General features: G+C 38.8%; 1 protein-coding gene across 3 annotated transcripts in view; it reads left to right on the top strand.

Annotated features, from left to right (window-relative positions):
* Positions 1 to 27300, top strand: part of GABRB2 (gamma-aminobutyric acid type A receptor subunit beta2) — a 210023-nt gene that overhangs the window by 146584 nt on the left and 36139 nt on the right. For all 3 annotated transcript variants that reach the window (XM_033096468.1, XM_033096466.1, XM_033096467.1), the window contains exons 7-9: positions 18024 to 18161; positions 19818 to 19970; positions 23386 to 23630. In XM_033096468.1, coding sequence (XP_032952359.1) covers positions 18024 to 18161; positions 19818 to 19970; positions 23386 to 23630 — 536 coding nt within the window. The remainder of the gene's footprint in view (positions 1 to 18023; positions 18162 to 19817; positions 19971 to 23385; positions 23631 to 27300) is intronic.

Below are 27300 nucleotides of genomic sequence, written 5' to 3'. Positions count from 1 at the left end.
GGTCAAGGCTTTTGGGGTACAAAGAAAAGGCCCACTTAAACTAGCTCAGATGAAGGACACCGACTGGTCTACCTTTACCCTCATGACCACAGATTCCAATACTCTTTTAATGCAGCTGGATAGTAATAGTATACCCTCCTGGTCCATTCATTCTCCCTTTCTGCTAAACAGCTACCTCGTCAGTTGTCGCCTCTCTTCTCACTTTCTCAACACTTCCTCCTGGAGTCGCATTCTCAGCTAACAAGCTTGCTTCCCATCTCACTAAGAAAACTGAGTCATCATAAGAGAACTCAGAATATTCCCACCACCACAGCTACCCACCTTCCAGCATTCACACTCACACATCTGTCTTACCCCTGCTGTTATCCTGCTTCCATCTAAATATAACTCCTTCATCCTGCCCACTCAGGGGGACGACTCCAGCAATTCACCCTCTTTCCTACACCATCAATTTTTAGTTCTTTGTTGATCACGGCCATCAATGTTACAAACATGGTGTTGTTATTTCTTCCAACTTAAGAAGTCCCCCACCCGACAAACCCTGCTAGTTACCATTGTTACTTTTTCCCACCTTACAGCACAATTGCTTTAGTCACTAATTTTCTTCTTTTATTATAAAACCATTGCGGTATTCCGTTCCATTGCACTGTGCCACCAAAACTGCATGTGTCATGGTTGACAATGACTATCACATTGCTAACTCAAGTGGGAATTCTTGTGTGATGAGTTACAGCAGGATTGTTTGACACTGTTGATCACTCCCTTCTTAGTACATGTCCTTCCTTTGATTTCGTTGACTGCACTCTCTCTAGGTTTCCTTCTTATCTGCTCGTTTTTTCTCAGTCTCCTTTGCAGTGTCTTGTTCTTCATCCTGAATTCTCTATACAGGAGCACACCAGGATTCAGTTCTTGGATTTCTTTTTAATTTGCATTCACTTCTTTAGGCTACGTCGTAAAGTTTCATGGCTTTAAATAACATCAATATGCTGATGGCATCCAAATAGTCATCTCCAATCCAGACTTCTTTCCCAAACACTAGACTTTATATATTCAGTTGTATGTCCCAAACTGAACTCCTTACCTTCCTGCCCAAATCTGTGGTGTGGGAGACTTTCCCATCCCATTTAATGTAGTTCCATCCTTCCATTTTCTCCGGGCAGAAATCTTAGGGTATAAGATTTCTTTCTTTCATATTCTACATGATATCTTATTAGCTGAGACTTCAGAGTATTTCGAAAACTCCACATCTTACCACGTCTTTTGCTTCTACCACGCTATAAGTAAGGTACCATTATCTCTTACTTAAATTACGGCAAGAGTCTTCTGACTGGTTTCCCTTCTTCACAGTTCACTAATCCCCATATTTATCACTCTCAACATAGGTGCTGGAATAATCCTCTTAATGCAGACACCAGATTTTGTCCTTTCTTTGCTCAAAGCCCTGACTCAGAGTAGAAATTAAATTCCAAACAATAACCTACGTGATTCCATGTTATATGCGCCCCTGCCCCAGTACCTCTCTGACCTCATCTCCTATTCATTCACCTTGCTCATTCTGTTCCAGTCACACTGGATTTCTCATTGTCCTTCCAATACCCTAGTCATCACCCCAGCTCTGGGCCTTTGCATTCTCTGCTCTCTCTACCTGAGATGCTCTTCCACAGTTAGGCTCATGGCTAGGTCCTGCATCAGGTTTCAGTCTCTGCTCGTATGTCGTCAGCTTTGCAATGAAGCCTGCACTGACTACCCTATTTAAAATTGCAACCTAAATGCCCTCCCACAATTCCACATACTTCTGACCTTGCTCTCTACTTTTTAATTTGTCCAAAGCAGAAATAAATCTTATTGCTTCCTAACATAGTATATCCTTCATCTGTTTGTTATGCTTCTGCGTATTGTCTGTCACCCCCTGCTAGAATGTACTCTCAGTCAGAGCAGCGGGTTTTTTCTAATAATTTTTTTAACCAATATGCCATAAGTGCTGAGAAGCATGCCTGCACATAGTAGACATTAAATAAATATGCATTGAATAAAAACAGAGCAGGCACTCTCAGAGATATCCCAGAAAAGGATGTCCAAGATTATTTGCGAATATCCGGGATTCCAAGGAGATCCAGGATTTTTTGGGAACTGCGACCTAAAGTAGGCTTTAGGAACCAGAGTACCTCTCTTTCCATGTCTCTCTCTGGCTCTCTGATTTTTCAGGAGCCCCATGTATCTTTCACCCTGGTGTTCTTGCTTCATTGTTCTGTCTCTGCATATTGACTTCCTCCACTGTCTCAGAGCCTGTTATGGTCTCTTTGTTCCTTAATCTCACCTCCCGTACCAAGTCATGACCTTTTCATATCTCTCTGGTAAACACAATGGCTTAATCTCTCCATGTTTGGATTCCAGATTCTCAGCAAAGGAACATGATCAATCCAGCCTGGAGGAGACATCCAACCAAGTATAGTCAGCCGTGGCTGGGAAAGGGGCATGGTCCAGGGTCCACAGGAGCTGTGGAGAGGAAAAGTTCCCACTGATGTTTGGTTTTGGGTGGGTAGAGAGTGCTAAATGTATCCATTGTACTCACCTTCTTTCATATGCTGTACCTCTTGCATAAATTGTGAAGCTAGAGAGGAGCCAGAGTCAGAGCCTCTGTGATCTCCTAGGTCACGTTACTACTCTAAAAAGACCTTAAATTATTCAGGTGTTTCTATTGCAACACATCTTAAAATATGGTATCCAGTTAGCCTACTCAATGATCTGTATTCTATTTGTGTATATGTATTTGGTTCTAAACTCTGTTTTAAATTTAAATTCTGGTTTTAAATGTCATTTACCTCATGTTTGATCCTTTTATTTGTTAAAACTATATATCCATCACTGTGCCTTGTTATGTTGGTGAAACTTGAGGATGACAACAAAATAAGGGATAAGAACTAAAGTAGTATGTCAACAAGTTAATAACGGAAGTCAATTTTTGGAGTAAGACACTTTTGTGATATAAATAACACACTTTATAAAAGTATCGTCACTCCATAAAACATGAACCGAGAGGACCTGTGCCTTTATAGTATGAATACTAAATAAGCCTTCAAACACTCTCATACATGTTACAAAATGGCAAGGCTCCCATTTAAATGAAGCATCATTGAGATGTCTTACTATCTGTGTATTTGTATATTGCGATGTGGCTTAAGTCCAATGCTTTTTTTTAAAGGGTCAGTTATTAATCTGATTTTAAACTACACCCCTACTAAAGATGTTTTTGGTTTATTTTGAACACACGCAGATAATGAGACCAATGTTATCTATTATATAATGTTAATCAAGTGTTTACTTATTCAAAAACATTTATTTACCACCAACTAGGGTACTAAGCAATATCCTAGATGTTTTATGTAGCACAGTGGAAAAAATGACACATTCCTGCCTCCATGCCCTGTCAGAATGTATATTTAGTGCAGAGACAGGCTATGGAGAAGCTCATTCCTGAATAGAGAAGCTCATTCCACATAAAGAAGCTCACTCCTGAAAGATCAACTGTAGAGAAAAGTAAACAAGGTAAAAATGTAGAGAGCAACTGTTGCGAGGAGAGGAATCTGGGTGACAGCTCCCCATAAGATAGGCAGACCAGACTTCCTGAGGAGGTCACTGAAGCAAACCTGACTGAAGAGGAAGAGATGACCATAGGAAGATCTGAAGGAAGAGAATGCAAGGTAAGGTCCAGGGCCTGGAGACAGGAATGAATGACGTTGTGTTTAAAGAGCAAAGAGAAAGCCAGTAGAGTTTGGCGGAAAGATGTAGGCAGGCCCAGAGTCAGGTCATGTAAGGAAGTTCGTTTGCTTTATTTATAAGGTAAAATGAGAAGCCCTTGGAAGATTGTGAGTAGAGTGACATGGTCAGTTATTCTTTTAAAGCTCACTGCCTGCTGTAGATTATAGGGAAATAAACGTGGAAGCTGGGAAAACAGGTCGGCAGCTTTGCAGGTATGAGATGATGTAGTCATAGTCTGTTGCATACTGTGCGACGAGAGTTGTGGGGAGCGGGGAGGGCAGCGCAGGATTAAGAAAAGACAGCAGCCATGAATAGAGTTTAAGTGCGGAGGCCAAGGGACCAGCAGCCTCAAGGTCTGGGCTGTGGCACCTAATTGGGCCTGCGCAATAACTTTTATTAGTTCGGTGGGGAAGCAAAGGAGATAAAGCTTGTCAATCTCAAGATCTGTGAATCTTATACATCATAGTAGGAAACCGATTTAAGTCAATCACCCTTGCCTGCAGACAGCTGGACCACTGTAAGTCTCAACTTCCCTAAGGGACAAAAACCTATATGCAGATGAATAGATGGAGAGCACCTCACTTAATCACTTCCCTTGCAGGTTCTGGGAAGGAATGCGGCCACAGAGGCTGAGGCTCTCCTTAGCCTGAGGAAGGTGGGGGGCTGTGCCCACCTCTGTGAGCCCTGTGGGTTCTCCTGTTGGTCCCCACTGCGACTGCGTCTGGCTTGAGTTGTTCCTTCCGTGAGGAATCTTACTCGTCATTGACTGTCCAGTCATCTTTCTGGGACCAAACAGGGAGGCAGAAGGTGCAAACACAAAGGTTTAGCAAAGTCCCTGAAAGGCTCCGTCTTACAGACTCTCCTTTCTTTGGGGGCAGGTAGAAGGAAACAAAACAGTTAAGCTGTTTCGTGGCGAGGTTTAGCTGCTGCATGGCGACAATAGTCAAGATATTAGTAGTGGGAAATGGAGAGAATTAGATGAATACATTTTGAAGGCAGAGCCCATAGAACATGCTGGAGTTTTATTTCAAACGTGTGGACGTGACAAGTTTGCAGATATATGTATGCCTTAAGCCAGAGGAGAGGTTTGTTAACTCAGATAGAGACTCCAAAACTGTAGAGTCCCATGGTCCCTAACATACCCCACATCTAAGAAAATATAAATATCTGTGTCCTAGAATATTCTCAAATACTTTAAGGAATTTTTTTAAACTCTAGAGTGAATTTCTCTCCATGCATGCAAGTCTGATCATCCATGAGAATCAGCTGGTACATTTAGCACTGTACGTACACAATAAGCCTGCACAGTTAGATTCTCTGTAGGTAGGGCCCCGGAATGGGCATTTTTAACAGTCCTGGGGGTGATTTGTTGGCTCACTAAAATTTGAGGACACCACTGAGGTGAATCACTCTTTAAATCCTAGAGCTATTATATTAAGTACTAATTTGCTGGGTTGGTAATATTAGACTTTTATTTTTTCCCCTCTCATCACAGAAATCATTTGTACTGTAAAACTATAGTTCTATAAAGATAATGTGGTTTGGAGAAAGCTGCCCTTGAATTTGAAAATCAATTGAGTTTTGTTCTAGTCAGAAAATTGCCCTATTATCTGCAATTGCATAATCCTTAGGGACTAAGGAAATAAGTTTTAGTACTTTGGGTTTTTTGTTTTGCTTTATCGAATCTTTGTGGATAGTTTGCTTTAATGTTGGATATTGAAGAATATCCAACTTCTGTATGGAAAAGCTACTAATAAAAAAAGTGGATTTAGATTGGTCGGATAAGCATAAGGCACTGTGTACATTGGACTTATCTGCTGTCAAATCAAAGGTATTGCCTTAGTTATTTTTAGACATTCAGGCAACTTGTCTTAGACAAGCTGGGTTGCAAATATGCAAAGTGTAAATGCTAGAGCTACAATTCAGAAGGCTGGCAACAGCTTGCACAAATCACTTAAATACCCCATCATCTTGAAAATTATGTTTGCTTTTGGTATTTATTGGTTTGAAATCACTGACTTAATTATCTTTAGGTTAGGATAAGAGCAAAGCTTCTGTGTCTCTTAATAACCAATGATGGAAGGGGCTTCCACATTTTTCGACCAGATTGGTTTTACCCAATTTGGGAAACAAGATGGTAGCAGAGGTGATCAGCAGATTACTCTACACATATGGAAATATGCTTCTTTCATTTTTAGGATATAAACTCATGGGTTCAGGTGACACATTTACCTATAATATAATATACCTTTATTTTTTTTATTTTTATTTTTTTAATCTTTTTTACTCTTTTAGTACAGTGTCATTTCTGGTGTTAGTACTTGAATTTGAAATTTCAGATGGGGTGAGGGGCATACTCTCTAGATCACCACTGTCCTCAGGACTTACACATAACTCATTGTCTTTGGCCCCTGAATCATTTGAGAATCTTAGCCCTTATATGACTGCCAGCTGCTGTTGGTATGACTGGTTGCTAACTTGAACCCGGAAGTTGGATTTCAAAGCTTAAGTTTTAAACTATGTAAAATTTAAAAATAACAATAAAAATTTTGCTTTAACTAAGATATCAGTAATCAGAATAATAATAACCAGTAATCATTAAGTCAGGGTACTGATTGCTTTGCAAGCATTTTCTCTAGTTCTTAGAACCTGGAAAATACGGGTGGCATTATTCACTTTTTTAAAGCAGTTAGGCATTGGATAGCAGGTTTATTATTTATTTATTGCTTGAAAACAAATTAGCAGCTTAAAACCACAGACATTTATTATCTTATAGTTTCTAGGAGTCAGGAATCAGGAGTGGCTTAGCTAGATGGTCAGGCTGAGGATTACTTATGAGGTTGTGGTCAAGCCGTTGGTCATGGCTGTGGTCTCATCTGAAGGCTCAACTGGACTTTTTAGCTCACTCACAGAATTATGGTAGGTTTCATTTCCTTGTGGAGTTCCTGTTGGACTGAGGACCTCAGTTCCTCATCATTTGGGTCGCTCCACAGGGCAACTCACAAGATGGTGGAACAAGGAATCTGAAGGAGAGAGAGACAGAGAGAGACAGAGAGAGAGACAGAGAGAGAGAGAGAAAACTTACCCAGAAGCCTCAGTAATTTTGTAATCTAATCACAGAAGTGACATCCCATCACTTGTGCCATATTCTGTGTCCTAGAAGTACATCACCAAGTCCAGCCCACACTCCAGGGAAATTAAGCTCCACTGTTTGTGGGTACAAATTTCAAAGAAAATGTGGACATAGCCACATGTCCTATATTTCATCTTTGGTGTCAACATTTTTTAAAATTTTATTTAAGGAATGATTTTTTTGTTTCTCAAACCAGGAATATAATCAGTATTTTAGAAAAAAAGCAGATTTGCATAACATTGGTCAAGTCTTAGGCATTACTTGAGCTGTTTTCTATAAAACTTTCTTTTTTAAGATGGAAATATTTTATTCCATGTTAGAAGCTCCAAATGTTAACTCCTTGGCACACACTGATAAAGTCACTTTCATTATAGAATGAATTACTTTCCATAGGTATTTAGTGGCCAAAGAGAATTGGCGGTTCACTTTATTCACGTATGTATACCTTCCACTAGGTTGATAGTCTGATATAGGTGGACAGTGGCTTCAATTGTATACAAATGTATTAGTTAACCTTTTTTAAATATGTAAGTTCTACTTCACCTAAGAATCAAATGATACACATTTCATTTTAAGAATTTCAAATGTGTGTGTATAGAGATATAGATATAGGTATATATATAGATAGATAGATAGATAGATAGATAGATAGATAGATAGATAGATATAGATATAGATATAGATATAGATATCTAGGTATATAGGTATATAGGTATATAGGTATATAGATATGTATAGATTTTTATTTTAACTTAGTCTATGGAATGACCTTTAAGGGTCCCAATTACTATGTACAAATGTGAAAGTTGGACAGTGAAGAAGGCAGATAGGAAAAAAATTAATTCGCTTTTAATACAGTATTAGGGGAGAGTGTTATGTATATCCTGGACCACCAGAAAGATGAACAAGTGGGTCCCAGAGCAAATTAAGCCTGAAACATCACTGGAGGCAAAAATGATCAAACTGAAGCGGTCCTACTTTGGGCACCTCATGACAAGTCAAGGTTCTTTGGAAAAGACAATAATGCTGGGAAAAATAGAAGGCAGCAGGAAAAGAAGAAGACCAAACATGAGATGATTGACTCCAAAAAGGAAGCCACAGGCATGAGTCTACAGGAGCTGAGCAAAGGTGTTGAAGATGAGACATTGTGGGCGTCAATCATTCATAAGGTCGCCAGGAGTCAGAGCCCACTTAGAGGCATGGAACATGCACTGCTCCCTCGCTATTCAAAAGGGAATTACTTTTATTGCTACTAAAGGAAACAGGATGCTAGGTTTTGGTAATTCTTAATAATTAAAATTAAAATTAATTATTTACAGTTTTCCTTAAATAACACTTTGATATTAGAAATTCTTTAAAACAATGCTTCTCAAAGGTCCTTGGGTGATTCTAAAAGAGCCAGGATAAGTTTCTATGCCTCAAGGAGCCCAAGCTCAGAACTGGCTCACATTGCTTCCTTGAAACAAGTGACAAGGGCAGCTCAGATTCCAGGTGTAGGGAAATATTGTACCTCTTACCAGGAGGAGCTGCAAAGTCACACTACAAAGGAGTGTGGGTATAGTGAGGGGAAAATTTACAGACACATTTTTATAATAGTACAGAATAATTCAAAAATTTGACTTTGAATAATAGTGTGATGTGATAAACATAGTAACTGAGGAATTAGACCTAGTGTGAAAGAGGATTTAGTTCAAATCCCATTTCTGATATTTGGGAAGGATGCTTACCCTCTTTAAATTGTAATTCGTTCATCTGTAAAATGGGGATAATAACAGTTTCTACCTCAAAGGGATTAAATGAGATAATGCTTGTGAAGCACTTGGCTTCACACAGGAAATGCTTTAAAAATGTAGCTTGGGGTAATTTTAAAATCCCTTGCATCAGCATAATAGATTCTTCCTGACTCCCCTAAACAAAATAACAATGCCATGTTTAACTATGCATACAAGATATTATCAAATAATACAGTGAATGTTTAAATTTAAAAAAAAAATTTACACTAAAAGACACATTGCCATTAATCCCCCTCAAAATACTACCCCTTGTTTCACACACACATATCCCATCGTTCTCACCACTTTCTGAAGCAGTTCTGGAAGTCCTCTTTTGCGAGTGTCTAGTTGCGCTGTCATGGCTGCCTCGATGTCCTGAATCATTTTCACTTTGGGGAAGAGCCAGAAGTATCACAGTGCCAGATCCAGTGAATAAAGTGGATGAGGACACACCATAATGTTTTTATTTGACAGAATTTGCTGTATACCAGAAGCAATGTGTGACAAGGAGCGTTGTCATGATGGAGGATGATTTATGGCACACTTTAAAACACACTTCTCTCAACCGCAGCTCACACCTGATTGACTGCACCAAATAGGTTGAAACTTGTCACACACTGTTACTAAGGTTCAACGCACCACTTCCCATATTGAAGATCCCTATATTTCTGTTGGATGGCACTCAGCAGCAGCATTCACCATTCCGTTAATCACAACAGAAGGGCTCCTTGTCACACTTCGCTTCTGGTACAGCACTTTCTGTCAAATAAAAACATTACGGTATGTCCTCATCCACCTTATTCACCAGAACTGGCACTGGGTGACTTCTGGCTCTTCCCCAAACTCAAAATGACTCAGGACATCGAGGCAGCCATGACAGTACAACTAACGTCACTCACAAAAGAGGACTTCCAGAACTGCTTCAGAAAGTAGCAAGAACGACAAGATAAGTGTGTTTGAGCAAGGGGGAATATTTTCAGGGGGATTAATGGCAATGTGTCTTTTACTGTCATAATTTATTTATTTATTTAAACATTCACCGTATTGTTTGATCACACCTCGTATAGGTCTGCATGAGCAGCTTGCATGCCAGCAGCCTCCAAGACCTCCCTCCTGCTGTTCACACAAGCCCTCTCACCAAACACAGTTCCAGTCCTGCTCAGCAAATGTATACTCTGATTTATGCCACCTTTCCACTCCAGCCCATGGTTACAAATTTGATGGATATATGCTCTCTGTTTACATAAGAACTCACAATTGTGTACAGTAAGTCCTCAGTTAACATCATTGTAGGTTCTGCAACTATAATTGAAAGGACATATAAGGAAACCAATTTTATCAGAGGTAATTGATATAAACAAGAGTTAAGTTCCTACAGCATCTCGTCAACATTATAACAAAACATTGAATGAAATGACGTTATTTGTAATCCGGGGGCCTGCTGTGTAGGAGATAGATTCCTTACCAGATAATTTAAATTGAATTTATTGAATGCTAATAAGGATATTATACAAGCACAGTGGAAAGGGGCCTCATATCTGGAATTTAAAGGCAGTGTGAAAAATTCTCTTATTAGTCAGGATGCATGCTAACAGTCCACATCATAGGCTAGCCACACTTTTAGGCCAAAAATTCTTCTACAAGAGCATCCTGCCAACTTCCTTAAATATCTGGGTCCTCAGCTGACTCCCATCACAAAGAAATTTGTGAAAGAATGGGTTAAGATTAGAGGCTCAGAGCATTTCCAACATCATTCAGCTACACCTTCACTTCCTCTGCCACCGCTTACTGGAAAGCAGATGGGTTGGTGTAGCATTTGATGACGTTTTACTACACAGCTGTACATATCTCCAGGCCATTCAATTGGCCTTGTTAATTTATCATCTTCTCTTATCACCCTTGAGTTAATAGACTGTTCTGTGTGACCATATCCCCTTCTCACTAGGGAGCATTATTCCATTTGAGCTGTAGGTATCAGCTGCCTCTGGAGGCAATTGTGCAGATTGGTTTGCAAAATCTATCAGCCCAGGGAAAGGCATTGCCAGAGGGCAGTGGCCACTCCTGAGATACTTTTGTTCCCTTAAGAATGACAATATATATTAAAAGTCAGAAACATCAGGAAGTTTCTTTCCACACAGGCACCTTTGCTTCAATGTGGTAACTCCCTTTTATGAACTGGTTCCAGCATCACTGCCTTTCTTGAAATGACTGAGGCTGGAGCATGGGAATTCCATATCCCAAGACACGGACGATGCTTGGTTTGCAGTCCTGCCTCCTTGCAATCCAGCAGTGTGTGCTCATCACTAAACTCTTTAACAGCGGGACCTGGTAAACCACACTTAAAGAGTTACACATTGACAGCTCAGTTCAGCCATCTGGTGCGAGTGCCTCCCTTAGTTAAGACCTCTGTTAAGGAGGAGAAAGCCTACAGACAAGTGTCCCACCTGGTTCTTTACCCTCTGGGATAGTCTAGTGGCTGAAACCAACACATCCACAAATCCTCTCATGCAAAACTGGCTGTGAGAACTATATGAGTGGAGAGTCAAGCAAAGTGCTGTGGAAACACCAGGAAGGAAAGAGAGAAGGATCTCAATAGGGAAAAAGGAGGCACTGTCTTGGGAAAGGTGAAAGCTGACATGGGCCCTTAAGGTGTGTAGAAATTAGCTGTGAGAGGGAATAGTGTTTCAAGTAATGGAAATCACTTGAACCCAAACCTGGAGGTCAGGATTCCTGAAGAGGGTGGGCAGCAGACGGGAGCCCTGGAAGAGGAAGAAGTGTAACAGATGAGACTGCAAAGGTAGAAAGAAGCCCCAGTAATGGGGTTTTTCATTCCTTACTGAAGAATTTGCATTTAATTCTGAACCCATTGGGAAGGCCATCAGGAAGTTCTCCATAATTTTGTTTTTCTCTTTTTTTTAAGGTATATAAATGGCATCATCAACCGGTTTTTATACCAAGTGAAAATAGCAGCATGAGTAGCATAAGCTAGAAGAAAGCAGAAACCTAAAAAGTTATTGACTAATCTATTGAGGTATATATATATATATATATATATATATAACAGATGCAGAGATCGCATGTTAAAATGGAATATTCTTAGTCCTAATGAGGCTAAATATTCACATGAAACTGGCCTGGATTTGCAGAAAACCTTTAGACCTAGCCCCATTTCTTGAATCACTGCCTTATTGGTGACTGCAGGTCATAGATTATTAAAGAAAACCAGACCACTGGATTGAGATAGCATCAGAAACATTACCTCTTGTCCCTTGTAAGAAAGGCAGAACTGGGAGACGATATTTTAATTTCTGATCTTACAATACTTTTGTTCAGAAGAAACATTGTTCTTCTCTGGGCCAAACGTTCCTTGCCCGACATCCATGCCAAGTTATAGTGACTTTTGCTCTGTAAAAGTCTCTAAATCATTTGCTTCCAATGGCTGTTTGTCCATGGGCAAACAGCATCCCCACAACCTGGGAGTTTATTGGAACCGTGGAATCTCAGGCTCCTCTTACCTAATTCAAGTTTGCATTTTAACAAGATTTCCAGGTTATTTCTATCGAATTTGAGAATCACCGGCCTATCTTTTTAGCCAAAAGTTCTCTGCCTCTTCTGTATTCCTTCAGGACTTAGGGCTCATGCATATGAAAACAGCAGTGTTGGGTAGAAGGGAGGATTCCTGGTAACCTAACTGAGTCTAGTTTATATCATTCTAAGTACAGACATACACAGAATTTAAGGCAGTGTGTGACACATAAGGGCTCTGTAACTGGCAGCTGTGGTTATTATTATTGCTGTGGCTAGTTTTGTTTATTACTGTTATTTTTAATTGGTTGCTCTTACTTGGACCACTAGCCTAATTGTTTCAGCTTTCTTGATATAAAGAAAAAAACTTAAAAAAACACATCATGGAGCTAAATGTGCAGACACAGCCACCAGATCACCCTTCTCCCACACAGAGACAACAAAGACTAAGATTTGCATTGAAATTCAAATAAAGAAGTGCTCTTTACAGCACAAAATAGGACATTTTACTTGATTATGATTGATTTCCTATTCTCATATACCATAAGATTTGAATTTGAGAATGGGAATAACACAAAAAAATAGGTTATTTTTTGATGTGGGACGAACACTAGGCCATGACTTGAGGCCACAGGATCAAGTCTGACCTATCCTAGGCTGTTTATTTTGAGCTGCTCAAGGTCTAGAAATGATTTGACAGGGGAAAAAAATTTCTCGCAGTCCATCTGAAGAACAGAATGAAAAATAAGATGCAATTCAGGAGTCATGTCAGTGAGTGTCTCTGGGTCCATTTCATTGCTGAATTTAAGATGTTGTGGCTGATCAGTGTGTATCTCTCTCCTTCTTGAGACACCCCTGTAACTGTCATTGGTGTGAGCTGTGCTCCATCGTGTCCCTTTGCGCAGCGTCCAGGCCTCTGCAAGCAGCGGTGCCCATCGTGACTGTGGACTGACACACTTCGGTGTGGTCGCTGAGTGAGTCATGGCAGCACTGCCTTCTCTGCACACTGAGTGCTGCGTCCCTGAAATGATTGTCTGCTGTTCTCCCTTCAAAGGCAATTTGTTCTCAGTTGTTTGCAAATGATTTTATTGTTTCTTGGAAACCTTTTTAGAGGGAAAAAAAAATGTTTCATCCACTAAAGAAGCAAGATATGTTTCTAAAGAACAATGAGCCTTCTCAAGGGCTTACCTGGCTTTGTGAAGAACATATCTAAACACCACAAATGTGTGAATAACTGCAGCATTTTATGGAACACACCTGGGTGGGCATTTTTTATAACCTTAAAAAATAGGTTTGGGAAAATCCAGGGGTAAGTAAAATTAAACATTATTTATTGAAGGGTTTCCTAAACTTGACTAGGTTAAATATCTGTGACGATAAGAAAAGGCCACCATGTACAGTGACTCCCAAATACATGGACAGTACAACCCCTTTCCAGGAAGCACATTGTAGGATGAGTGTTCCTCAGAATATAGAGTAAGTTTTACTAGTAGTTATTTAAAAACTGATAATAATACTCATATAAAAATTTTAAATGCTAATAGGTCAGTAACGTGCGAATTTTTTTTTCAGTGAGGTGTTGAATTCGAAAACATTCTTAAAGTGCTGTGATAGACATATAAAGGTCAGAAAATTTGAGACAAGATAGTTCTTAAAAAGTTGAAATTATCCGTGACTAGTGTGAATTATCCCAATTACACTAGTCCTTACTTGTCAGTTGTCACCAACCGGTTGTGACAACTGAGAATTAACAGATTATAGCAACTGCTGTGTTTCATTTGCTGTGTAAGACACAGTGGGAAATAGAAACAGATAACTACCCTAGAACATTCCACCATCCAGTTGAGGAACTAAGTTGAAATAAGTAACAAGAAAACAATAAGCCACTTTAGCTTCCCACTTGAAAAATAATGTCATTGATAAGTCATTTCTTCTAAATGTTCTTACCAGCCACCACTGTTTAATTTCTTGGTACAGGTTCATATTTTTGCACAGAAAAATCCTTCTAAAATGAACTATTTACTTAGTAGATAACAACATAGACAGTTAGGCTGACATTAAGAGAGAAAAAACGTTTTAAAATGCCATGTTAAGTAATAAGATAATGTCACAATTGTGAGAATATGCTCAGTTATTATGTGAATGTTTTTAAAATGGCATTTTTACTCCTTAGATCTCATAGTGCATGGTTTTTCCAATATTTGAAAGAGAGCATAGCTATCATTCATGTCTTACATAGATTTATAAATTCTCATATTTATCTTTCCTGGTCAGAGGCTTGTAACATTTTATACAGTTTTAATTCCTCCGGGTAAATTCCAGTACATTTGTATTTTGGTGTATTCATAGGCCAGCTGAATTTATCTGGGTTATGTTTTTAATGATAATATAATATAATTTAATGACTCAGTTTCTAGAATCCCATGAATAAACTATAAAAGATGAATTTCATTTGCAAGACATTAATGAAGATCTCCAGTGCATCTCTTCCTTCTGATAACTTTAAAAATAAATCTAATTATTTTCACTCATTGTTATTATGAAAGCTGTCAAAGTCAGGTCATATATATTTGCATATGTTTTATTTTTAATCACTTTGAAATACTGCTAAATATTCCTTCAGAGAAGGTTCAAAGAAAATTAGGTTTGCTTTCAGCTAACCCTACACAATATATTCAGCTAGCTTTTGAACTTCACCACCCTGGAACTGTCCTGGATTTGTTGGTCTTTCATCTTCAGAAAGCACTGATGCAAGAGCATACATTTTCTTTCCATTTGCAATGCTCTATACTTGGTTAACCCAAAATGAAGTTAAGAAGATTGGGGTTTTTAAGACCAGCACTAGCTAAGAAATACATACAATATGTTTCTCGATTGTGTCAGATTCCAAAATCTTAAATATCAAACTAACCTTCAAATGCTTTATTATCAATTTCTAAACACTTCTGAGAGTTCTCTAAGTATCGTCGAGCGGTTCAGTTTCTCATTGTGCAAGTTCTTCTGTGTGTTCGTGAACTAGCAGTAAACCGGCATCATTAAATACAAGATAGTTTATTGCTTTTAAAGAATTCATATTTAAAAAGAAAGCATTAGCTAACCTTTTTAAGCGGTATCTACCAGGTACTGTTGTGTTTTACAAGTAGCAACTGATTTTTTCTGCAACTAACTAACAACTCTGGGAAGTAGTTGTTGTTATCATCCCAATTTATAGATGAGAAAATAAAGGACAGAGAGGGTTAGGTAACTTGCCCAATTGTTACATAAAGAGAACTATATACTGAAGAACCCTTGGGTTATTCTTACGGCTATGTTATCATTGGGTGACTTTTTTGTTAGTCACTCAGAAAATGTTTATTGAATGCCAACTCTGTGCCAGATACTGTGCTGGGAGCAGGAGACAGAGGTGTAAACACGATGAGTACCTTTTAATGGCGAATGCCAAGCATCTAGAAAACAACCATCACCCAAATCCACATGTGTATTAAATAACTATTTTATTCCACAATATGTCCCAAGAGCCTATTCTCTGCCAAGTATTATCCAGCGAGCACTGTGTCAAATATCCGGCATTTTGACAAAAGTCTGTTATTTCATAATAATGTTTTGACCTATTAAACAACTATTACACATCTCCTACACATGTGTATTGAAATGCCATAGCTATTCCCCTGCCTCTGCCTACAGAGGGTTTCTGTTATAAGATTTGTGGTGATGGGCAAAGAAGGGAAATCCTGAAGAGAAGAAGCTAGAGTACCAGGAACACATTCTTCACTATTTTAGTTTTAATCATCTATTAGAAATATTGAGAGTTGACTTTTCTCTCAGCCTCTTCTTTTGAAGATGGCTGTATTTGACAAATGCTTTTCTACAAAAAACTATTGCCTTCTTGTTTCATAAATACCTTTATTCATGTTTATATACCACAAATTCAATTTTACAATGCATTTCTAACTATCTAAGTTGATTCTAGGAGCAAAATTTGCTTTTCTTTGTTATTTTAAACAGTTTTGTTAAAGGAGGGCTTGTCATTGATTTTAAACAGTTTCATAATGGATAGATGTGTGCGAATAACAAATGAGGAATAGGTTTATATTTGAGATGAAATTCTGGACTGTGAGGGATCCTAGGCCATCTCAGGAGAGCTGCAATCAGAGAAAAAGAGCAGTTATCTTTCGGGACAGATACCTCAGTTCTAAGGATAATGTAAAGGATATAATGAGATAGATAATGATGAGTGAGACCTTTTCTGAGAATCTGCTCCTTATGCCTTTCACTTAATACCTGGACTTTCATTTAAAATCAGAGTTTTACATGAAGAAAGACATTGTCTGAAATCAAGATCATGCTAATAAACATGTTGATCATATTTATTAAAACTGTAATTTTGATTACAACATAATTATGGCATTTGCAACTAAACAAGCCTTTTTAAAACCATTAGCTATTATCCAGAAGATTATAGTTGCAAAACCAGAAGTTCAAGTCTCAGTAGCTCTTCCAAAAACCTATATTTCTGCACCAGATGAAAATGGTTGCTACTATGGATAAAGGGAACTGCAGACTTCTAGAAAACTTAAGACATTGCCTGAGCTGTGCTATGGTTGATGTAAATACTTAAATCGAGGACATTGCAGTTCTTTGAAAAATAATCCATTTCCACTTTTTTGGAGATTTGACTCTCTCTCTCTTTGGAGGAAATGGGGTTTATTGAAAAGCATAAGAGCTGAGAGTCAAAGGATTGCCACTCTAGTCCTCAGTGTTGCACTAACTAGTCACACGTCAAAAGTGTTCTGTTGCTTTTGAAGTTGGGAGAGCAATGTCCGTCCCATCTCCAATACTTGTAAATATTCACCTACTTAGATGCAAAAGTTATTTGAAGAGATAAATGTCATATATAATGTATGCTTTTGGTGGAGGGATATTTTGTGGGTTAGTTTATATAATATTTATATTCACTGGATTTCATTGCAAGCTTCCTTGTGTAGCACTGTTTACAATCTAATGTGTGCTTATTAACTGCAGTTATGTGTGTGCTTACTAATGAGGATACATGTGCTTATTCTACTCTGTCCCATGGATTGAAAGTGTAATTATAACAGAGGACCTGCCTTTATTATACAGAGTCCTATCCCCAGTAACTGTGGACTGATGAGCCCAGGAGGTGCTCAGTCAGTAATTGTTGAATAAATGCAAGCATAAGTTCTAAATGCCCTGTGCATTTATAGTCTACACTATGCATTTGTATTGACGGCTTAAAACTACTGGAATTAATCTTGTTTTGTGTTTTGTTTGGGGGGATTTTTTCAGATATGCTGCAAAATCAAATTTGGAGATCATTTCTATGCGTGTTAAAAATTTATGACTCACTTCTTCCTGATCACTTCTGACTTGAAACCCAAATATATTGTAATTCAAATATTTTATATTGGGGTGGGAGAGTTTGAGAGAATTTCCTGTTGTATTGATAACTTAAATGATTTTCCTCTTCTGTCTTCCCTTAGAGTTCCATCCAGGGTAGGTGATAATCTGATAATATTTGAGAGAGGGACATTCATAATCAGATAAACTTAGATTCAAGTCCCCACTCTACCACTTCCTAGTTGCAAGACTTAGTGCAAGCTGTTATTTTGTCTAAGTCCCTGTGGCTTCGTGTGGGGCTAAGTGTACTTCCCTCATGAGATCGTTTTGAGGATTAAATGTGGTGATATACTTGAGGTGCTTAGCCTGGTACCTATTGTCACTTACATAGTTCATCTTCTAAACTTTATTCTTTTTGTTTTGTTTGTTTTTTGTTTTGTGTATCTGTGTGTGTGTGTCTGTGTTTCCTTTTACAGATGGATACACAACTGATGACATTGAGTTTTACTGGCGTGGTGATGATAATGCAGTAACAGGAGTAACGAAGATTGAACTTCCACAGTTCTCTATCGTAGATTACAAACTTATCACCAAGAAGGTGGTGTTTTCCACAGGTTTGTATTGGGGAAGAGGATTAAGGTGAAAGAGTCTTCCCTTACTTCAGTCTCGGGTCCCAGGGAAGGATGGGGACTCTAGAAGCCTTAGATCTGCTGAAAACCTTCAGTCCCTCCTCAAGACCTTTGCTCATTTGCAGCCCATCCATTTATTTTCCAGAAGGCAAAGCTGAGAGGGTTAGATCTGTGTCTCTCACTTGCCAGAGAAGGGACTAATTGTTGGAGACAGAATACAGAAAGAGAAATGAAGATCTAGGTCAGAGTTGTTCCCTCAACTTCATTCATCTCACAGAATTGGTCATACTTTTTTCCAAATGTCCTGGGGAGAGTCAAGTCAGAGTTCACTCAAGTCTGATCACAATGAAATTCTCTAAAGAGAGTAGGAGAGGAGAAATTCACATTTCCCTCAACGGGTAGGAATTTCTTTATGTATCTTTACCTCCTGTTTTGGAGCTAAAAACCCTTCCAGATGTTGAGATTATCTTATGCCTTCGCCATCCTTACACTTCCAGTATTGAGGTCTTAGGTTTTTTAACTTGGTTTCATTAGACAAATTTTTTAACAAAAAAAGCCCAAGAAAGTAATTATTTGCTACATATTAATTAAGGAAAAAGCTAGTGCTGTAACTGTAGTTTTTGAATTGCCCCTCTGCAAAGGATTCAAGCACTTCTGTCCTTGGAAACTACTGCAGATGAGAGTTGTATGACTTGGTAAGAATTCAATGTCGCCTCTAGCTCTAAAAAAAAAGAATAATAATAACAGCAGCTTTTCCTAAGTGTGAGGTCCTCTGAATCCCTGAGACTGTAGAAATGAGTTCCTACTTAAAATACTCTTAATATTAAGACGCTTGGTATAGCCCCAAAAAGCTAGACAAGGCTTTCTTTCAATTAGTTAGGCTACTCGTCCACGACCCCCAACACACACTTATTTATCGGTGTGAATTGTTTTGTTCTAAGGCTGTGTTCTGTTACGTAGCTTGACTAAAGTGTAACACCCCAAATCACCACAAAGGACCCAGCTTCAGGAATGTGATCCTTTAGCTATATCTCCCACAAATCCTGCTCAGGAGCAGTGATTCTCCACCTTCAGGTGCGTCAGGGATCCCTTTAGGACTCTGAGGGATGCAATAATTACGGAAAAAATAATAATGCATACACAGGAAAACCTTCACAAAATTTCAGGGAGGTATTATATTACTTGAAGCATAGCCATGGATTCCAGGCTTAAAATCATCCTGGGGCTTTATGAAGAGGTAACTTTTACTATCATCAGAGTACGCAGCCTTAATCTTACATGTAAAAAAACTTAATAAATGGGACTTGCTGAGAAACAGTTGAGCGGGGACACAGGGACTGTCCCAAATTGTCTTCTCATCACAGTTGTAGAGAATGAGTTATCTTTGATCCGCTATATGAGGCTAAGCAGAGAAAAGTAGGCACCCTTTTAATTATTGATGAGTATGGGATGTATTCAACACTGAGTCACTCCTGTATGTAAAAACCCAGAGTTCTCAGACATCTTTTGCAGGAGAAAGTGCTTTTGACCCAGAGCTAAAATTGAGTTTAGGATGATGTACAAACTGTTTATAGGACTCTAAGGGCAAGTATCCTGCAAGTATTGATTGATAATGATGATGTTCTAAAATTGCCTTTCTAGGTTCCTATCCCAGGTTGTCCCTCAGCTTCAAGCTTAAGAGAAATATTGGTTACTTTATCCTGCAAACGTACATGCCTTCCATCCTGATCACTATCCTCTCCTGGGTCTCCTTCTGGATTAATTATGATGCTTCTGCTGCAAGAGTGGCATTAGGTAGGCCATTTTCTGTTTGTGGAATTTTACTCTGTGTGTGTGTGGGGGGGTACAGTGTGTGGTGTTTGTGTGTGTGTGTGGTGTGTGTGCATGTGTGTGGTGAGGGTGTGGTGTGTGTGTGTGTGTGGTATGTGATGTGTGTGTGTGTGTGTGTGTGGTGTGTGTGCATGTGTGTGGTGAGGGTGTGGTGTGTGTGTGTGTGTGGTATGTGGTGTGTGTGTGTGTGTGTGTGTGTGTGTGTGTGTGTGTGGTGTGTCCGCAAATGCACTTTCCTTCCCCTGGAATTTGTGATGCCAGACGAGACCAGAATGCACACAGCACAAGGATTTGACTCTCAGACTTCGGGTGATCTGATTGAGCCTTAAATCAATTAAGCACGTTTTAAAGCTCTTTCATGTCAAAATTAGTTAACTATATAGCTGTTGGTAATGAAATTAGTCTCATCAGTGTGATATTTTTATTGAAGCATAGTTCGTATTATGTTGCTTGATAATTATTAAATTTGTATCTGTGTTTCCTTACCTGGGAAGCGCTCCCATCCACTCTTCTTTTTTTTCCTTCTTCTGAGCAAGAAACAAAGAAATGTAGTATGTAACTAACAACTAAGCAGAAAGAATTCTAAAATCTTACTAACATTTTAGAATAGTATGGCAGAGGGCAGGAAACAACCAAGTAAAAATTGTAGAAAAATCGTCTATGGCATCACTTATCCTATGCTTGATTTTTTTTGTTGTTGTTATAACACCAGAGGAAGAGAATGAATTAGATTTCATGAACATGTTTACGTTGCTAACTCCAAATCTAGTGAGTTTATGAGCTTTTACATTATCTTTATTATTTTGAGTTCTGGCTAATTTCTTTAAAATGTTGAATTAACTCCTCCACCAAGAGATCTTAATTCAATTGTGACTTCCTTGGAGGGGTCATTTCTTTATTCATCCAACAAGTTATTTGTTGAACACCTATTGCCATGCCAACTATACTAGGCACCGGAGATGAAGCAGTGCCCTTCTGGAAGTTATGTTCTAGCAGTAAGAAAAAATAGGCAGTAGATCGAGTAGCCGAGCAAATTATATACTATGGTCAGTCCAGAGAGGGAGATGAGCAAGGTAAGGGAGGAGGGTCGTACCAGGGGATACAGTTTTAAATAATCAGAGTAGACCTTATTCAGAAATTGTCAGTGGAACAAAGGCTTGGAGCAGTGAACAGCCACATGGATATCTGGATGAGCACATTCCAGACCCTGGGGTAGTAACCTGCCAGCATGTCAGTAGGGTGGCCAGTGGAGTGAACACAGAGAGAGTTCAGGAGTCAAAGGTCATATGGGCAGGAGACAATGGAAAGACTATGAAGCAGTTTGGAGGCCATAATAAAGGCTTCACTTTTATTCTGAGTGAAATTAGAGAGTCGTTGAGCAAGGAAGTAACGTGATTTGATTTCAGCTTTAAAGGGATCACTTTGGCTTAGATTGTGGTGGGTCAAGGGTGAGAGGGAGATGTAATGACCTCCTGGACGGAGTCAAGTCCCTGTGATTGAATTGCTTAAAATGCTTTACAACTCCTCTGTGTAGACCAATCACGATTATAATTTATATTTATTTGGTTTGTGATGTCATTTTTCCTCGTGATACTCAAAGATCCATTGGAGAAGGGTGCATATGCTAATTTTGCTTCTGTGATGTCTGTAGTGTCTCACATAGTGAAATGGTGTTCAGTAAATATTTGCTGAACGAAAAAAATAAATGAAATTTGTAAAAATCCTATTGTTCCCAAGGGAAAATTTGTTATCTCTTTTATGTCAATTATAGGAATAATCAATAATTTATTTACTTTTTAAAAGAAATTTCAAATTTTTTATGTGAATAATTGAGTGCTAGGGCAGAAATAACCTTAAAATGAGATTTAGGTAAACAGTACAATCAGCATTGTCAATTTTATGAGACCCATGTTGTATAGGATAGTCTGTATTTGAAATGATGAAGAGAAAAATGAAATTGGAAAATATTTCAAGATGACTAATATTATGATCTTATTAGAGAGGTAAAATTAAATCAGAAAACGTAAGTCCCCCCAAAAATCACAGAAATTAAACTGAACTTCTGGGATGTGTTATTAGATAGTGTGTTAGGACACAGGTTTCTGAGTCAGATTCCAGTTCATATGTTGCCTGTACAACCTCCCATCTGTGTGGTCTTGACCTCTGAGCTCTATTTTCACAAAGCTGGAGCATATCATATTCAGGACTCTGGTCCCCCAGTGGTTTTTCCAGCATTGATCTATGCCTATCCCTTCAATTATACCTTTGAGGGAAACTGCTCCCCGCTGTTAGAGATGCTTACTCAGCTGGATGAATAATTATAGTTATAAATGCCATCACCTAGTGTGACAATTCCCAGAAGGAATCATGTACTACTTCCGTATTATTTATATTTGTATGACATGCCTGGCGACCCAATCTAGAAATATGAGGGCTAGATTCCTACTTGGTTACCCAACACCTCCAGTTTCCAAATTTTTGAAATCATTTGTCCATATCATCTTTATAATGCATTCACTGATTGTACTATAATTGTGATTGTTTTAAATTATTTCCCTTCCATCACTCACTTAAATTATTCTGAGAAACTCTTAACTAATATTTTTTATCCCCATCTTGTATGCTTCCCCCCTCTCCCCCACACTGCTACCAGATGATTTTCCTAAACACAATTTGTCCCTATATCTCCCTGCTTAAAGCTGGTCAGTGGCCTCACATTACCTACAATTTTAATTTTAGACTCCCCATTGAGCTCTGCATATATGGCTTTCCATTATGTAGCTCCTACTTAATCTTCACTCTCTGCCCCATTCTTCCCATCATATCCTCTACTGTACCCATGTTGACTTTCTTGAGATTCTTTCGATGTGCTGTATACTTTCACCCCACAAAGCCCCCGTTTTACACAGAAAGCTCTCTCTACCACCAGTGCTGTTAGGTCTGCATCACTCTGGACCTGCAGTCCTTGGTGCCTGGGTGACTCCGAATCATTCTTCAAGGATGCAGCTCCAAAGTCTTCATTTCTTCATCTCTTCCTTGTCACATCACAAGACTAAACTAGGGTTTTCTCTATATTCTCAACTTCACCCTACATACGTGTCTAACATCGCACTCAGTTCACATATCTAGCCTATCCCACTAGTTTTATAACTATAAATATAAAAATATAATTAGAGAAGTTTCTAACATGATTAATGTTTAGTGTAAATTAATGATTTATGCCAATCTCCAGGGCTGTCACAGAGCTGGTATATAGTAAGTGCCCAGTAAATATTTTGTGGCATACATGAATGAGTAAAAGAGTACAATAATCTTTCCAACTGTAATGAGAGTAGCAAGGACATAGAAGCATCATTACTCTCTCTTATTTTCTTTCCAGGAATTACAACTGTCCTTACAATGACCACCATCAACACCCACCTCCGGGAGACTCTCCCTAAAATCCCCTATGTGAAGGCCATTGACATGTACCTGATGGGGTGCTTTGTCTTTGTGTTCATGGCCCTTCTGGAGTATGCGCTGGTCAACTACATCTTCTTTGGGAGGGGACCCCAACGCCAAAAGAAAGCAGCTGAAAAAGCTGCCAGTGCCAACAGTGAAAAGATGCGCCTGGATGTCAACAAGGTAAATCCAGAGGGCAAGCCCTCCTTGCTTCTTAAACGCATAGAAGAATGCCAGCAATATAGGTTAAAGGCCTTGTTTAACGAATGAGGAAACCAAGGCCCAGGGAAGAGAAGGGTAATTTTCCCCACACCACAAAGCTAATTAGTGATAGAGGCACAATTACAGCCCAAACCCACTCAGATGCCCTTTACCTTAACACTAGGGTGGTCCCAACCATCATCATCGGAGAACCACCTTTATGACTTGTCAGTATGTAAGTATAATGCATCCTCTTACTTACTTTAGACTTATTGAAATTTACTCACTTTATTTAAATTTATTTAAAAATGAAATTTCCTATCACATAAATCGGGATCACTTGCTAAAGATCAACTTAAGTATAAATAAATAAAACTAAAATTACGTTATTAAATTCTAGGTTATACCAGATGAAGGCTCTGGGCCTGAACTCTAAGTTCTCTGTGATTTAAAGGACAGATAATCAAGTACAGAGATGTGTTAAATACTCACCAGCTGCAAACTGAGACTTTGTCCTTGAAGTCATCAGAAGGATAGAAAGAGAAGTGCAGGGGAGGAAAGAATAATTTTCTCCTCAAGTGACAGATAATTACTTAATGCCTTGCACACGTACCACTGAAAATCGCTGAAGCATCTGATTGTAGGAGTCCACGGCCTTGCTCAGGTCAGACATAGTCAAAGAACAATTCTCATGCCATTGTAAGCCCGGTTCGTTCTTGAAGGATCTGCTCCTCAACTTTGAGTGCCCAGATGAATGGCCGGGAGAGCATTAAAAGAAATTCTGGTTAAATTGTTCTGGGCTATGCCTGGGCCTCAGAGTTCATAGTGATGGAGCTAGGAAAACAGGAATACTTTTAAACTATCTGGAAGTATTAACCATACCAATCATTATTTACTTGACATTTTAGTGTTTCTAACGTCCATTTAATTCCAAGGATAGCATACCATACATAAAGTCTACCACTGAGTTTCATTTGGATTAAATCCAGGGAAAGCTTCTGACTCACTAATATTTTTCCACGTAGCTATAGGTCTGATATTTGATTTTGGACTATGCTGTAATCAAAGGCACTGCTTTCCTGGGAGATGTTATTCGTAATGATGCGAATTTTAAGTACAGCCCTTGAAACCCAGTGAACCACAGGTCTAGGAAATTGTCGATTTTCTGCAGTGCCTGAGGTTTCACTTATTGAAAACTGTCAGTAGATTCCACTGAAGCATTACGGCTCTCTCGGGGTGTCAAATGAGAGAATGCTATTTAAACCCACTTTATGATTGTCCTTGCCTTAGTAGAGAAAAGAAAATGAATAAATAAATAAAACTATCTCATAAGACCGCAATTTGAAATGAGTCTAAATCAGTCACCTAATGCAAAGCTGACTTAATAACATCTGATCTTGTTTCACTTTATCTACACTATTTTTTCATACCATTTTGCATTTAAATGATAAATTAAAGATCCAGAGAGTGGCCGTTTTATAGCAAACTGAACCTGGAGAGCCTGAGATAGTTTAAATTCAGTGTATGTACTGCGATGGAGGTAGGGAACGTCTCACTGGGCAGGTAGCCCATAGTGATGAAACAGCTCATCCTTTGGCTGAAGTTGGAGCCACAAGTCAGAGCATAGAGTATGAAAGAAGAAGAGAGTACGTGGCCTTCTTCTAGGACAGCAGTCCCAAAACGCAGGCAACGTTTGCCCCCACAGGATCTCTGCCAATGTCTGGAGATATTTTGGGTTGTTAAAACTGGGGGCAGGGGACTGCTACCGGCATCTAGCGGGTAGAGGCCTGGGTGCTGCTCAACCCCCTGGAAGGCACAGGGCAGCCCCCACAGCAAAGAATGACCCATCCCAAACCGTCCACATCACTGAGATAAAAGCCCCGCTCTGGTCCGCTGCTCTGCTTTTAAACACGAGAAACTAAGGCCCAGACACAATAAGATGTTTGTCCAATTCTTAAAATTCTTTTTAAGGCAAGTGGTTTTCTCCACTTTCTTTGATCAGCAAGCATAACATGTAGACATGAGGAGTTATGCTTTAGCACAGTGGTACCGAAGAAATATTTTGGAGTCAGTTCAAGATTTACCCTCTATTTAATAATTGTATGACAATAGAAAAAAAAAATCACTCTTGCTGACCTTCAGTTTCCTCATCTGTAAAACTGGGTTAATTCCTTTCTCATAGGTTTTTGTGAAGATTGTTTGTGATAATGGATAGCGAGGATAACATAGTCCTTAGGGGAAACATACCAGGTTTCCCCAAAAATAAGACCTAACCGGAAAATAAGCACTAGCGTGATTTTTCAGGATGACATCCCCTGAACATAAGTCCTAATGCGTCTTTTGGAGCAAAAAGTAATATAAAACCCGGTCTTATTTTCGGGGTAATACGGTAGGGCTTATTTTATATTATGAGCGTCCTGAAAAATCATGCTAGAGCTTATTTTCCAGTTAGGTCTTATTTTCGGGGAAACACAGTAGTAAGCACTCAGTAAGTGGTAAATAGAAATAAAAGGTTAAAGTATTATAAACAGTAGACATTATTACTTTCTAAAATAAAATGCACAACCTCCAGACCTACTGGCGATGCTTGCTTGTGTATTTTACATCGATAGCATTATAGGATGCAATCCCATTCCTAAGAGACAGAATTATCTAGAGAGGAATGCTTCAGGTTAGAAGTTTTAAAGTCAAAGCAGGGAAACCATTTATCAACAGATACTAGCTGTAAAATCTACAGCAAATGGAGTACTTCAGACTTTATCAATTATTCCTTAGGCCAGAGTACTTACAGCTAGTTTGATTAGATTAAAACCAAAAGGTGATCATCTAAACTTCCAGACTCCCCCAGTTTCTTTTTTAACCCAGCAGGAAAGGTGAGGGGAGATACACACTGGGCTCTGATTGCACAGTGTTTTCCTTTGTGTCAGCATCATGAATAAAGCTGCTCTATTTTTTTTTTTTTAATCAGGAAGGTCCCTTCTTTTCAACTGTCATTCTAAAGCCCCCCTCCCAAAAATAGGGCACATATAATCAACTAAGTATTGTTAGCTGCTCTGGAGGGAAGGAATTGACTTTTTTATCCTCCTTTTGATGGTTTCATAGAGATGGAAGCAGCAAGTCAGATCATCTAAAGTGATTTTTATATTGTTCTGTGCTTTGAGGTCAGAGAGGGACGCAAATGGAAGGCTAGCTGAGCAGGAGCCCACGTTATTTCCACAGCAGGCATGCTTTCACATTTTTCTGATCTCTTCTCTCTATTAGTTTCCTGTAAATTTTTATTTTAATAAGAGTATCTGCCACTCTTAAAACCCTGTCATTTAAATGATGCAGAAATTAAGACTCTTAAGGAAAGTGAAATATCCAAGGTTGTATAGCAAAGTTAACAAAATTTCTGAGACTTGAACTGAATTTTCCAGTCCTTATCCAGGGTGCGATCCCCTGGGCTAGCAAGTGAAAAAATAATATAAAATTAAAAAGCTGACTCCCCATTAATTTATACATTCATTTCACTTGAAAAACCCACCTGACTACACATGAGAGTCCATGGCTGACAAGCAGTGTCAATTTAACAGTTGTTTTCATATGACAAACTAAGTTGTAAAATACTAAGATTTTAAAAATAAACCTCAAACCAACAAGAGCTCTGCTGAAC

The sequence above is a fragment of the Rhinolophus ferrumequinum genome, chromosome 24 (genome assembly GCF_004115265.2).
Source record: "Rhinolophus ferrumequinum isolate MPI-CBG mRhiFer1 chromosome 24, mRhiFer1_v1.p, whole genome shotgun sequence".
NCBI classification, from domain to species: domain Eukaryota; kingdom Metazoa; phylum Chordata; class Mammalia; order Chiroptera; family Rhinolophidae; genus Rhinolophus; species Rhinolophus ferrumequinum.
This window is presented reverse-complemented; position numbering and strand designations above follow the sequence as displayed.